General features: G+C 42.7%; 1 protein-coding gene across 2 annotated transcripts in view; it reads left to right on the top strand.

Moving 5' to 3' along the window:
• The window catches only part of LOC129420420 (protein bicaudal C homolog 1-B), a 121381-nt gene that overhangs the window by 60000 nt on the left and 46666 nt on the right, over positions 1 to 14715 (top strand). For both annotated transcript variants that reach the window (XM_055175319.2, XM_055175318.2), the window contains exon 4: positions 14536 to 14615. In XM_055175319.2, coding sequence (XP_055031294.2) covers positions 14536 to 14615 — 80 coding nt within the window. The remainder of the gene's footprint in view (positions 1 to 14535; positions 14616 to 14715) is intronic.

Raw genomic sequence — 14715 nt, 5'->3', positions numbered from 1 at the left:
CTTCTTCTTTGTTTTATTTGCATGTGTTGTTTCAGTGATATGTTACAGATACACTGCCGCCTGCTTTGCCGGAGGTTAATGTAGCAAACATCAAACACAGCCAGTGGTATTTTTTATAGAAATACTAAACATACAGGAGAAATACGGGAAATTATTTAAACGGGATGATAGCGGGATAGAATGGTAAAATATGGTAGAATCCCGGGAAAAATGGGAGGATTAACAGGTATGTCGTTGTCACGCCGGCTATACTGTGCACTTCAGCTCATGCCGAGCAATGCGCATAAGCGTCGTCTTGAGGTGGAGTAATGAATAGTGCATTTGCATTTTGCACGGGAGTAGAAGATCAGATTGATATCCATTTCGCCAAGATGAATTTATGCTATCCAAACTGAGAAAACACATGAAGTGACCAAGTACTTGTACAATTCTTCTCTTAAACCCAAACTTACTCAGTATGAAAATGCCCCCCCCCCCACTTGGGCCATATCCCCTCCTCACATCCAAAGATCAAGATCCAGATTGGTGACCTTTCTGAGAAGCCCTCACTCCTTGCCTGTCTTGGCACATCCAGCGTGGAGCTCTGGATGAATCTTGGGCTGCTGTATGGAGAGATTTATGGGAGGACAGAGGAATTGAACTGGGGGGAACAGCTGTGAAAACAGTCCAAATTCCCTGTTTCTCTCTCTGCCCACCGCTCGGGTACAACAGACGGGACAAACGTCACCATGGAGAGCTGCTAGGTTGCTGGCGTCTGCTGGCCAAAATACTTCCAGGGTGAACGGCTAATCTAACGAAGAGGGGATTTAAAGCTTTTCTCTTTAAATAAACACCTTAGGCTCTTTTGTCAGCAGATTGTGAAGATAATGGACTTCACCTCTTGATCCCACAAACATAAATTTCTCCACTGAATGAATTTGTTACAGTGTGAGGAGAAGATGAGATGTGGTTGCCATGACAACAGATTTAAGGGACGCTGGAATGCTATTGCTTAGACTCCCACGGGACTTTATGGTTTTAAACAATTACGGTAAATGGATATCTTAAGTCTTAACACTTACTGCAACAGATGACACTTAATACAGTAAAACATATATGCCTTATGATTATTTGATCTAACAAAAAAACATTTATATAACAATTATAACTGTCCACAAATGTAAAGCACTTCTACTATATAATTAAAGCATCTGTTTCATATGTGCACGGCTTTGCTCGGTTCTATTAAATAAGTGAAGCGTATGACTTTGTAAAAATGAGTCCCCTGAGATAAAGTTTGAAGACGGCTGGAGCACAGGAAAGCATCTCTCCATTAAAATCTCAAACATTATCAAGACGTCTTTGGTTGCAGCCCTCACACATGGAGATGTTATCACATCCGCATCATGGACTCCATCTCTGCATGTTTTCCAAAGTCACCGCCGCTACGTCTGACTGTTCACGCTGGAGCAGAAATCTGAAGTATGTAGTGGAAAAACAGAGCAGCTTCCTCATCCAACACACAAAAAAATCCCTCTTTTTATGTGGAATTAATTGCGCTAGCGTCCATAATAAATGTCCTAGGTCATTTTTTGCCTTGTTGGTTGTGTATTGGGCCTGTGTGCGTGACTGTGTTGTGTTTATGTTAGCTGGCTAACATCTGTTTGGTCACACACAGAGTCGCGGATTTTTGTTTGTTGTGCAAGATGTCGTGAGTCCAGATGTGCCAAAACCTTGTAACTTATGAAGTGCACGAGAATGTGGATCTTAAGAGTAAGGAAAGGAAAAGATATATTGCACCTATATTTTGCCAATTCCTGGAAAACGTTGTCTCGAGGAGATTATCTTTCTGAAGTTCTGGGAAGAATTGTTGGTGAACATATTTGCAAAGAATCTTTTCTCCTCAAACCTCTCAAAGATCTTCTGTAAGGCATCCGAGAGAACAGAAGGCCACCTAGTGGCCATCTCCATTAAACTGATATGTACTGTATACAGCAGAGACGCTCTGCTTTCAGGTTGGACATCCAACCTGGATGTTGTTATAAATTATGGACAGTATGACGCAAACATCACTTTATGAGAAATTTCAACACCAAAAAAATTCTATTATAGCAAATGATTATAATGCGAGGGAAGACATTCACGATGCTATTGATATATATTGAAATGACACTGCACTTCATTTTAATGCTCTAAGTTGTGACGTTGCTTGACAGCCATAAACAGCTAAGGTTTTGTCTTTTTAGATAACTTCATTTTTCTTCATCGCTCTCTGTAAACCTGAATGCTCAAAGTAATTGAATAGATAAAGTCGCGTGGACTTAAAGGTGATGTGTGTAAATTTTAGCGGCATCTAGTGGTGAGATTGCATTTCACTCCTTAATTTCAAACACATATGATAGCCGCCATAGGACTAATGCTGCGTTCACACCAGCCGCGGTAGAGGCGTAAGCGTGAGTGATTTCAATGCTAAGTCAATGTGAAGATGCGTTGACGCACGTCTGGAGGTCTCGCGGCACGAATGAGCCATTTAACGCGGCACGATTCCAACTCATATGTGCGTCTAGTTCACGTGAATGGCGCGAATAGAGCGTATGGCTCGATACGCGCGAATGATGCCTTTTGTGCATCTTGCGTTTGACGCGAATTGCACCAATTTAACACTATTCCAGTTAACGACTAACTTGTTGTTATGATGACATATATTACGTGATGTTTCAACATGGAGAATGTAGTACGTCTGAATTCATTCATACTATCCATATTCATATTACATAATACCTACTCTTTGAATAGTTGATGGTAATGCAATTTCGGACTCAGCCAACCCAGCTGTCGCAATTTGAAGGCTGTGTTCAAATAAATAAGGACATTTCAGCTAAACCCTAAAAAAATTTCCTCCATTTTGCAAGTGTTTAAGTTTAATGCACGAATTGCATAATTTCTTTCATTTAACAAGAAATTTTGAATTAAATCAATTTATTTTAGCTTATTTAAATCTTTAGATTTGAAAATGTTACCCATCATGCATTGCATCATCCATAAATTAACTGCTAATTTATGCATGCTGGAGTGTTGATTTGCTGTTGTTTGTCTTTTGTTGAAAAATTGAAATTGCCTGTTCAGCAATTTTAAGTAGATTTAACTTAAAATTTCTTGTTTGTTTAACAGGGCAAAATTTAAATGTTTAGGGCAGCGAGTTACCTTATGTTTTTTTAAGTTGAATTAACTTGTCTGGGCTTAAAGTGTTACTATTGTGCAGAAGTGTGGTGTTTGTTCTTCGACTATGTTAGGTTAGCCAGTGGCCATGACGAGTTTTGCATCGAGTGTTTTTGACAGTACTGAGATCAGTATATTCTTACTTGCTCAGATTAGTTTGACTTTCATAAGTCAAAATTATTTGTTTTATGTGTACTGTGTAACAAAAAATACTAAAGAGACTAGTAAACATTGAGTTTAGTTAACAGCATTTGAAGCTTTATGTGTAGATTAAGTAAATTGGACGTTTAGTCACGCAGTGGCAGATCTGCAGGAATCTTCTCATTCCTCTACACATGACATAATCCACTGTGAACATTTCCAAACAGCCCAGTCGAGAGCCTGTAAAACACTACGGCCATCAAAACATCATACTCCATTTAGTTCACACAAACCCCCTGTGTCGATAAATAAAACTCTCTCTACAAAAACAATTCTCTTAGAGATCAACATCCGCATCTATATTAACCCTTTATCATTTAAAAAAATAAAGCATTGATCAAACAACTTTAATCTTTCCTTGAGCAGCAGACCTATTGGTCCTGTTGTCTGACAAGTAGCAGTGAATCAGATTCTTTCCACATGATTCAGAATAATGAATCATAATTGTAATGAAATGATTGGGTATATATTCAACCCGTCGGCTTGCCTTATTGCGCCCTGCTTCACATGTTGAAAGTGAACTAATTTTATCTGTCAGAAAAGTTTGTTTTAACAGATGTTTCCCAGTACAGAGTTTCTCAAAGTCGGTCGTGACAGAAGGTGTTTGAGTCGAGTTAAACATCCTAAATTGAGTTGCATTTAATAGCTATTTTATAATTTTAAAACATGAAATTGAAAACATCATTTTCGTGAATACTATGCCACTATGCCAAAACATTTAAAGGATTAGTTCACCCCCAAAATGAAAATGTAATACATTTTTACACACCCATATGCAGTGATGGGAGTTACTGTAATTCCACTACTTTTATCAGTAACGAGTATGTAACGAAGTTTTTTTTATCAAGTTACGCAATTACAATTACTGAAATTTAAATGAGTTCGTTATTCGCGTTACTCTATTTTGTAAAAAAAATAACACTTACAGAAAAGACATTTCTGATTTAACGTCGCATGACCGTGGTGGGCGGCGCAATGAATCATTAAACTTCATCATAGCTGACAGTGCATATAGAATGAACGTGAAAATCTAAACGGGACAACATACGTTTGTTTAAAAATTGTGCGCAAGTAATAATCCATCCGGTCTCATGTTTGTAAATTATCTTTGCCAAGCAATCCCAGTATGACATTAACCTGCATTTGTAGTCCACAAAAGCAATAAATCTGAAAAATGTTAATATATATCTAAGATGTTTACATCGGCCTTTATGGAAGAGAACGATCCGCGATTGTTGTTTCCAGTAAAATATTCACACTGCGCTGTACAACTGTTAAAACGTGTTAAAACTCCATAGTATGTGTGAGTGCGCATTTAGTTTCAGTTTCACTTGCTCCATATCCAACAAAGCAATCTACTCGCTCTGTGTCCGTCCGACAAAACAATCCACATACTCTGTTTTCTGATTAAATATCTTCTTTCAATCTTGTGTATCATTTAAATCAAACATAAAACATATACAAACAATATTTGACCAAAGAGCGCACTACCGCCGCAAGCTTCACAAGCTGTGTCCCAATTCCATGGCCACACCCTGCTAAGCATGCGACCTAAAAAGGTGAGCACTCGGTCTTTCAAGGTGGAAGCCTCAGAAGTTCGCGAAGAGAACTGAAATGAGACGGTCTAACCTTGGGAGGACCCATAATTTGCGTCAGCTGCTGCACGCGCACACCGCGCCTGTCAGCAGGACACATCAGAGACGTTTCTGGCTCATTAAAATAAATATGGAATCAGAAAAATTATTTTAGAAAATATGACATGTTGACACAATTGTCTCCAAATTCTTAAAGAGACAATACACGATTTTAACACACATATTTTCAATGTAAACATACAGAATATTTGTCTAAATTATCTAAATGATATACATAAATAATCTAAGCTTACATATTAAGATAATTTCTAACAAAAATATTCAACGGCTGAATCTAAAGCCAAATTGGCTCCTACAGTATGTGATATATTAGAGTCTTACGTCTAAAATAACCCATAAAAGTAAGACATAAAAGTAACTTAAAAGTTACTTTCCCTAGTAACTAATTACTTTTGATATATACTGGTAGAGTAACTCAATTACTTTTAAAAGAAGTAACTGTAACTAATTACTAATTTTCAGTAACTTGCCCAACACTGCCCCCATGTCATCCAAGATGTTTATGTTTATTCTTCTTCGGCCTTCGACATTTGCATCATTAGTCATGTGACACTTTAAGCCCAGGTGATTGGCACATAAATGCCTTGACTCACAAACCGAGAGCAGATTTCATACAAATCATCTCAAAATCTGAAATCATGAAAAATGCTGTGTTTTGTCATAAAGGGACAAACGCCACCGTTTGGGTTGTATAATTTAACCTATGCTGGGTTGTTTCAACCCAAAATAAAGAGTCGCATTGTTGGGTCAAATAGAAACATTTAACCAAACGACTGGGTTTGTCCCTTTTTGACCCGAGGCTGTAACGACACAATAAAGTGGAGGAAGCAAGCGCAGGCGATCAACACAGATTTATTGTAAATGATGGAAAGAACAGAGAAACAACAGAACATGTGACAGAGTCCAGGATGTTGGCGATGGTGATCGAAGGTCTACGGTGGCTGAAGAGTGATGAAACGTGAAGTCGGTGGTAAGTGTGATAATGGCCAATGGACGAAACCAGGAACGGACCCAACACTCACACGGAGACGACAAACACGAACACTGATCCAATGCACACGAAGACGAGAGACGATAATCCAAGTGGTACTGCTGGAACATGAAATGAGGATCTGACAACAGGAAGAGAACTGAGTGAGTATATGTAGCAGATGGGTAATGAGGACCAGCTGGAGCGAGGCAATCATACACAGGTGACAACACTTAATCAAACGAGCACATGGCAGAGGTGAGTGAACAAACAAACACACACACACATGACACGGAGGAAACAGAGGATTTCCTACCGTGACAGTACCCCCTCCCCTAGGAACGCCCCTTGGCGTTCCCAGCCTGCTTTACCTGAAGATTGTAATCATCAATAAGGCGGTGATCCAGTATGTCCCGAGCAGGAACCCACCTCCTCTCCTCCTTCCCAATCCACCAAGTACTGAAAACCGCGTCCCCTCCGTCTAGGGTCCAGAATACGATTAACCGAATTTGTGGTCTCCCCATTAACGATACGAGGCGGTGGGGGAACCGGGGCAGGCGGATTAAGACGGGAAAAAATCACCGGTTTAATTTGGACACATGAAAGACGGGATGAACCCTCCTGTACGCCGGTGGAAGGCTAAGACGCACTGTTACCGGATTAATGATTTTGGTAACAGAAAACGGGCCAATAAATTTGGGAGCAAGCTTAGTCGAAACGGAACGCATCGGAATGTTCTGGGTTGAAAGCCACACTCTTTGACCGACGACGTATCGGGGAGGCTTCGACCGGTGGCGATCGGCCTTAGCCTTGGTGCGCGACCTTGCCTGGAGCAAAGCTCTACGAGCTCTGGTCCAGGTGCGGTGACACCTCTGGACTAGTGCGTTTGCGGAGGGGACCGACACCTCGGATTCAGTACTGACAAAATTAGGTGGTTGGTACCCTAAACTACACTTAAATGGAGACATGCCCGTAGATGACACCGGCAGAGAATTGTGTGCGTACTCCACAATTGAGAGTTGTTGACACCAGGACGAAGGATTGTTGGAAACCAAACACCGCAATGCCCTTTCGACATCCTGATTGGCTCGCTCGGTTTGACCATTGCTCTGGGGATGGAACCCGGATGAAAGACTAACAGTCGCCCCTAACGATTTACAAAATTCTCACCAAAATTTGGACACAAATTGGGGACCCCTGTCAGAAACCACGTCTGTCGGAAGGCCATGTATACGGAAGACGTGGTCAATGACAGTTACCGCTGTTTCCTTGGCTGATGGCAATTTGGGCAAGGGAATGAAATGAGCCGCCTTCGAGAACCGGTCCACTACGGTTAAAATCACCGTATTACCCTTAGAGGGTGGGAGGGCGGTAATGAAATCTAGCGAGATGTGGGACCAGGGTCTCAAAGGGACAGACAGCGGTAAGAGTAACCCATCTGGAGGTCGATTGGAAGTCTTACCAACAGCACAAACCAAGCAAGCCAAGACGAAATCGTGGACATCACGAGCCATACCAGGCCACCAAAATCGTTGCTTGACTAGAAATTTAGTTCTACTAACCCCTGGGTGACAAGCAACACTGGAACAATGACCCCACTGGAGAACGTCTGACCGTAACCCCTCCGGCACAAATAAACGGTTCGGTGGGCAATGAGCCGGGGGCGTTACCCCTTCTAAGGCAGTCAAAACCTTCGATTCGACCTCCCATCTGAGCGCGGAGATAATGATGGTCTCCGGTAAAATGGGCTCGGGAGTAGCAGTACGATCGGAACGCTCAAAAAGACGGGATAAAGCATCGGGTTTGATGTTTTTGGAACCCGGTCGGTAAGAAAGTGTAAAATCGAAACGACCGAAAAACAATGCCCACCGAGCCTGCCTGGAGTTAAGTCTTTTAGCAGTTCTAATGTATTCGAGATTCTTATGGTCCGTCCATACAATGAAAGGTACACCCGACCCTTCAAGCCAGTGACGCCATTCCTCCAGTGCCAATTTGACGGCCAACAACTCCCGATTGCCAATGTCATAGTTAACCTCCGCAGGGGATAAACGATGAGAATAATACGCGCAAGGATGAACCTTTCCGTCTGAGGATGCGCGCTGGGATAACACTGCTCCTACCCCCACCTCTGACGCGTCGACCTCCACTATGAATTGACGTGAGCGATCAGGGGTGACAAGAATTGGAGCTGAAACAAAGCAGCTTTTCAGTTTGGCAAACGCAGCCTCAGCTGCGTCTGACCACCTGAACGTCAAACTAGGGGAGGTCAAAGCGGTCAGAGGTGCGGCTAGCTGGCTGAAATTGCGAATGAAACGCCGATAAAAATTGGCGAACCCCAGAAATCTCTGCAGGGCCTTGCGAGACTCTGGGGATGGCCAATCTACCACAGCCTTAACCTTCTCAGGATCCATGCGAACACCCTCAGTCGAAATGATGTGTCCTAGAAAAGAAACAGACTGTGCATGAAAAACGCATTTCTCCGCCTTGACAAACAATCCATTCTCTAGCAACCGCAGAAGCACTCGTCGTACGTGTTGCACGTGTTCCTGGAGAGACGAAGAAAAAATCAATATGTCATCCAGGTAAACATATATGAACTGATCGACCATGTCTCGCAACACGTCATTAACGAGTGCTTGGAAGACTGCCGGCGAGTTAGATAGCCCGAAAGGCATCACGCAGTACTCAAAATGGCCACGAGGGGTGTTAAACGCAGTCTTCCATTCGTCCCCCTCCCTGATGCGGACCAAATGATAAGCGTTACGTAAGTCCAATTTAGTGAAAACGGCCGCTCCCTGCAACCTCTCAAAAGCTGAAGACATAAGCGGCAAAGGATAAGTATTCTTTACCGTTATGTTGTTCAGCCCTCGGTAATCAATACAAGGTCGCAAGGATCCGTCCTTCTTTCCCACAAAAAAGAACCCCGCCCCCGCTGGAGAAGAGGAAGGGCGAATGAACCCCGTTGCTAGAGAACTGGATATATATTTCTCCATGGCCGCCGTCTCTGGAATAGACAAGGAATATAACTTGCCCTTAGGCGGAGAGGTACCTGGCAATAACTCTATCGCACAGTCATAGGGACGATGAGGAGGAAGAGAATCAGCCCGCGACTTACTGAACACCTCCTTCAGGTCGTGGTACTCCGCGGGCACGTTAGTCATATCCACTGCTTCCCCCTGAAACACAGACTCAGAAACATTAACACCAGCAGACAAAAGACAAGACAAATGACACTCCTCGCTCCAGCTAACCACAGATCCGAGACGCCAATCAATCCTGGGGTTGTGTTGATGGAGCCAAGTGTGACCGAGAACAATGGGACTCTGAGGTGAGTCTGTGATGAGGAATGAAATGTTCTCCGTATGATTACCAGATGTGATGAGTGAAACAGGAACGGTGGTCTGAGTGATGACTGGAAGCTTGTGTCCATCAAGTGCAAAAGGTGCAATGGGGTGTTTGAGGGAGGTGAGAGGAATGTTGATCTTACGTGCGAAGTTGAAATCCATGAAACTCCCCTCGGCCCCAGAATCCACCAAAGCATGCTGATCCAGTGTATGTGTGGACCACCGTAGTCTCACCGGAAGGAGTGTCGATGTTGATGAGGTCTTCCTGGCAGAGATCCCACCCGATAGTAGCCTCAGATTTACTATCGGGCTTGATCTTTTACTGGGCAGCGCTGGATGTGATGTTGCGAGCTGCCACAGTATAAACACAGTCCAAGGGATCTCCGCCTGATCCTCTCCTCCCGGGAGAGCCGAGCTCGCCCCACCTGCATGGGTTCCAGATCTCCAGGTGGGCTGACCGCAACCTCTGGCCGCCGATGCTGAACCTCTGGACTGGTGGTGCGAGTGGTCCTCCCCCTCCGTCTGGCTGCTTGATCTAGCCGGTTGTCAATCCGGATAGTGAGATCTATTAAACCGTTGAGTGAGGAGGGAAGTTCCACGGCTCGAATCTCCTGTTGGATGCGGTCAGCCAACCCATGCAGGAAATGATCCCACTGCGCCTCTTCGTTCCACTTACACTCCGCCACCAGGGTGCGGAACTCGATGGAATAATCTGATATGGACCTATCCTCCTGCCGTAGGTCCGCTAGAAGTCTGGCCGCCTCTCTCCCGGCGACGGAGCGGTCGAAGACCCGTCTCATCTCCTCCGAAAGGGTGTGGAACGAAGCACAGCAGCGATCTTGGTTCTCCCACACCGCCGTCCCCCAGAGGGCAGCCCTCCCCGTGAGAAGGGAGAGAACGAACGCCACCTTCATCTCCTCGGTGGTGAACGTACGGGGCTGCAAGGCGAAGTGCAGAGAACAATGTGAAAGAAATGATCGACAAAATTTAGGCTCACCCGCATACTTCTCAGGAATGGGGAGGCGTGGCTCGGACTGGGGAGAACCCCCAGTGGTGATCGGCGGTGTGGGTGGCGTGGGGGGCGCAGTGGGCGGCGATGGATGATGTTGTTGAGCCTGGAGAGCGAGCTCGGAAACCTTCGTCACCATCGCTTGGAAAGCTCGACCCATCTCATCTATCGCTTTCTCTTGACGATCCATACGACCCACAGTGCGTTGTAAAAATTCCTCCAGATGAGATGGGGAGCGATCGCCTGCTGCTTCCATGATGGTCAGATCCTACTGTAACGACACAATAAAGTGGAGGAAGCAAGCGCAGGCGATCAACACAGATTTATTGTAAATGATGGAAAGAACAGAGAAACAACAGAACATGTGACAGAGTCTAGGATGTTGGCGATGGTGATCGAAGGTCTACGGTGGCTGAAGAGTGAGGAAACGTGAAGTCGGTGGTGAGTGTGATAATGGCCAATGGACGAAACCAGGAACGGACCCAACACTCACACGGAGACGACAAACACGAACACTGATCCAATGCACACGAAGACGAGAGACGATAATCCAAGTGGTACTGCTGGAACATGAAATGAGGATCTGACAACAGGAAGAGAACTGAGTGAGTATATGTAGCAGATGGGTAATGAGGACCAGCTGGAGCGAGGCAATCATACACAGGTGACAACACTTAATCAAACGAGCACATGGCAGAGGTGAGTGAACAAACAAACACACACACACATGACACGGAGGAAACAGAGGATTTCCTACCGTGACAGAGGCTGGGTTAAAAATAACAGTGCATTTTTTACATTGTATTAATGAAATGCTTTCCATAAAGTTACCCTTGCTGTGTTTAAATAGGAAACATGATATGAAACATTTTCCAAACAATATTTGCTTCTCATGCACACATTTGAAAGTTATCATGTCATCACCAAAGCCAAGAAAAGCCCTTACACTTAAAATCGGTAAAGTGGACAAGAATCTCTCCAGTGTATCTGAGAGATCTTATCATTAAAATAATCCCAAAACTGTTAAACCACACTCCATTGGCCCTGTTCATGAAATAAGCCACTTTGTATGGATAACATTCATGTTTTTTCCCCTAACGCTGCTGTAAATCCTCTAGTGAGGCTTTTGTCGACCACAGAAATTGGTCACATTACATGCATTTTTGACCAAGGTCAGTCTTACCGTTGTGGCTAACTGTAAATGCTTTGTGCGTGGAATGCCATCGGAGCCAGACTCCTCTAGCAACGTCTCTCGAATCGCCGGTTTCGCAGGATTTTGTGGTGGAAGAATCCGCTTCCACGTGGGACAGCGGTTTATTGTGGATTTTCGCTCGTTCCTTCTGGCATCGAAAGCGCTCATCATGAGTTTTCTCGACGCTCCAGAGCGGCAGGCATAGCACGAACCGGCAGACATTTAGCATTCGATCTGGAGCCTTGTGTTTGTCTTCATTCTTTGTGGCGAGTGAAATGTATGGCTTGACGTGTTTTGTGGGTTCCTTCACATTCTCAAACGGGTTCGCTCTTAAAAAGCGTACGAGTACATAGACAAATTACAAACAACATTTTTGTGCCCTTGAAGGACGCTGCGGCAATGGGACTCTACTGGAATGGTAGTTCCTGACCAAAATGGGCAACTGAATCCCTTTAACCCAGGGCCCCTGCACCGATTACATGCAAGCTTACAGTATGTGAAGGCGATATTTCAAAGTTTAATTTTGCCATAGCTTACTAATAATGTATTAGAAAGATGTCTGTAGAAGTCACTGTCAATGTCAGATGACCCTCATGGTCCTGTCACAAACTCTATAATGCATATTGCACAGAAAACTATTGAATACTTTAAATTAATTGGATTGTTTAACACAGCTTCCAAAAAAGCAATTTTATACAATTTGCAGACAGTTACAGCTTGTTTCTTTTTACAGTTTTGTTCAGTCGCTTTGGAGCATTTCTTGAATCATTCTTAAAATGTGCAAAATAATGAGAACAACTTGTACAAACTGCACAACATCATAGATGTCCTGCAAAAGTGTGTAACTTGTTCTCTCAAAAGTACATTTTAAGTTGAACAAAGTGTTTTGAAAAATGTATTTTCTGTGACTGAGAAAAACTGTAACCTGCCCCTAAATAATGTGTAAAAACAAGATATTAGTCTTCTATGCCATTAATCAAAACTAGTCTATTCTAAAGCTCTGTCTATACATGTTGGCATGGATCCTGGGAAAAGGATTAGTGTAAGAGGATCTGGAGATGTTTGCTGTGTTATTGTGCGGACGTGAATGAGAGAAAGAGTAAGTGTTGGTATGATACAGATGTTGTCTGAATTAATTTTTTCCTTAACGCAGGGAGTTTTCCTGCCAACGACACCAAATCATTATCAATGCTATAGTTGCTGTACATTATATTTATGTACAATATTACCGCACAGTGTTTTGTGCATGATTATGTTCAGTTGTATGATGAAAAGGATGACTGGTTGATTTTATTAAGAAAGTTCATTGACACAATTTTGTGTTGGTTGCCATTGTGTTGTACATGGTTGAGATGTTTTGATGGTTTTTATAGTGAGGATATGTGTTGTTAAGAGTTCAGGATGGTTTCTAGGACATTGCTGATTGATTAGGGTATTACTTAGGTTGTCACTAAAATACACAGGGCCTGGGGTAAAATAATCACTAGGTCTGCAACAATTAATTGATAAAATCGCAAAAAATTGAAATTTGTTAGAAGCTCGGAGACTGTGCGCTTATAATTAAGGTCAGGCGCTGTTTCTTTATACAGGCCGAGCTGCATGCTCAAAGTCAGGCATGTTTTCTTCACAATGCGAGCTGCACATTTATCATGCGCTTCTTCTCACCGCGTAACCAGCTTGTTTAACTCATTCCCTGCCAACCTTTTTTTAGTTGCCCGCCAGCATTTTTGTGATTTTCAGAAAATGCCTTTCAGAAAATGCCAACCAGCACGGTTGCCAGTACAATACTGTATTTTGGTTTTACAGTACTGTACTGTAATACAGTTTTACAGGTGCACATAACGTTAATCCACGAGTCAGCCTGCTTTTTTATTAATTGTCAAGAGCGTCATCTAGTAAAACAAGTTTTTTCATGCAAATGTTTTTTCTTAATTGACGAGATAACTCGTCAATGGCAGGGAATGAGTTAAAAGCAAGGCACCATTTTCCGGACCCACCAGAGTTTTGAATTGGGCTACTTTTAAACTGTTTCTGCAGGTTGATGTTTTTCTGCGGGTTAGAGATAAAAAATTTGGTTTCTTTGTTGTTGGTATTTGGGAATAGTCCCGGTTCTCCCCTACACTTTTACACATGAATACCCTAATTTAGTGCATTATTTAGATTAATTGAGTAATATTTATGTTTTTATCCAATTACTCAATTAATCGAAAAAAAAGAATAAACGCCTGAATAATTAAATTATGAAAATAATCGTTAGTTGCTACGTTTTTATAGACCCTTTTACTGTTTGTACACAATGATCACATAGCAACGTATATGCGCACGCATTTTGGCAACAAAAATATGGGAAAAATCAGCAGCGTGTCAAGCTACGCGAGCGGATTAAGCAAGACAGACACAGAAAGTTATTTTTAAAAGTTGTCTTTATCAAATGGTATCGGGCTACCAGATCCATGTACTATATAGTGGAGTGGATAGAAGACATTAGCAGATGGCCAAATATATAATATAAATATAAAACATACAATAAAAATATACAAATATTAGTGCAACCATAAACGCAATAACCAGACATTTTGATGCTGGGAAACCGTTTTGATGAACTTTCTGAGTTGCTAACATGTTAGAACCACTGGGGAACAACACCACTTCTGTTGCCAAAATGCGTGCGCAACTATTTAACCACGTGTGCTGTAAAAGGGTCTATTGGTTGCTTATCTGTCAAAAGAGATCCCAAAGTAAATCTATGTTGTTCTGTTTACTATATGTTGCCAAGATTCCTGCACTAATGCACAGGCAAGAAAAGTAACAGCACATACTCCTACACTAACCACACTATTCAACGTTTCATTCATGTCTGTGTTACACCAATGCACATCTGATACCCCAGCAACATCGTTGATATTTGTAAAAATTAACTGAAATAAACAGAACCTTACTACACATGCACAATCTTCCTCTTTCAGATCCTCACATCAAAGTTAGCGGTAAGAGGGAAAATGTGAAGGAGGCCAAAGAGAAGATCATGTCTGTCCTGGATACAAAGGTGAGTCAAGACAAATGATGCAATACTGTCGAAAAAGTGCAATATCAAAATGTTATGCATTGCACACTTTATTAACTGAGAAAAGCACACACACAAAGAT

This window comes from Misgurnus anguillicaudatus, chromosome 4 (assembly GCF_027580225.2).
Source record: "Misgurnus anguillicaudatus chromosome 4, ASM2758022v2, whole genome shotgun sequence".
Lineage (NCBI taxonomy): Eukaryota > Metazoa > Chordata > Actinopteri > Cypriniformes > Cobitidae > Misgurnus > Misgurnus anguillicaudatus.
The sequence above is the reverse complement of the archived record's forward strand: the minus strand, read 5'-3'. Positions and strand labels throughout refer to the sequence as shown.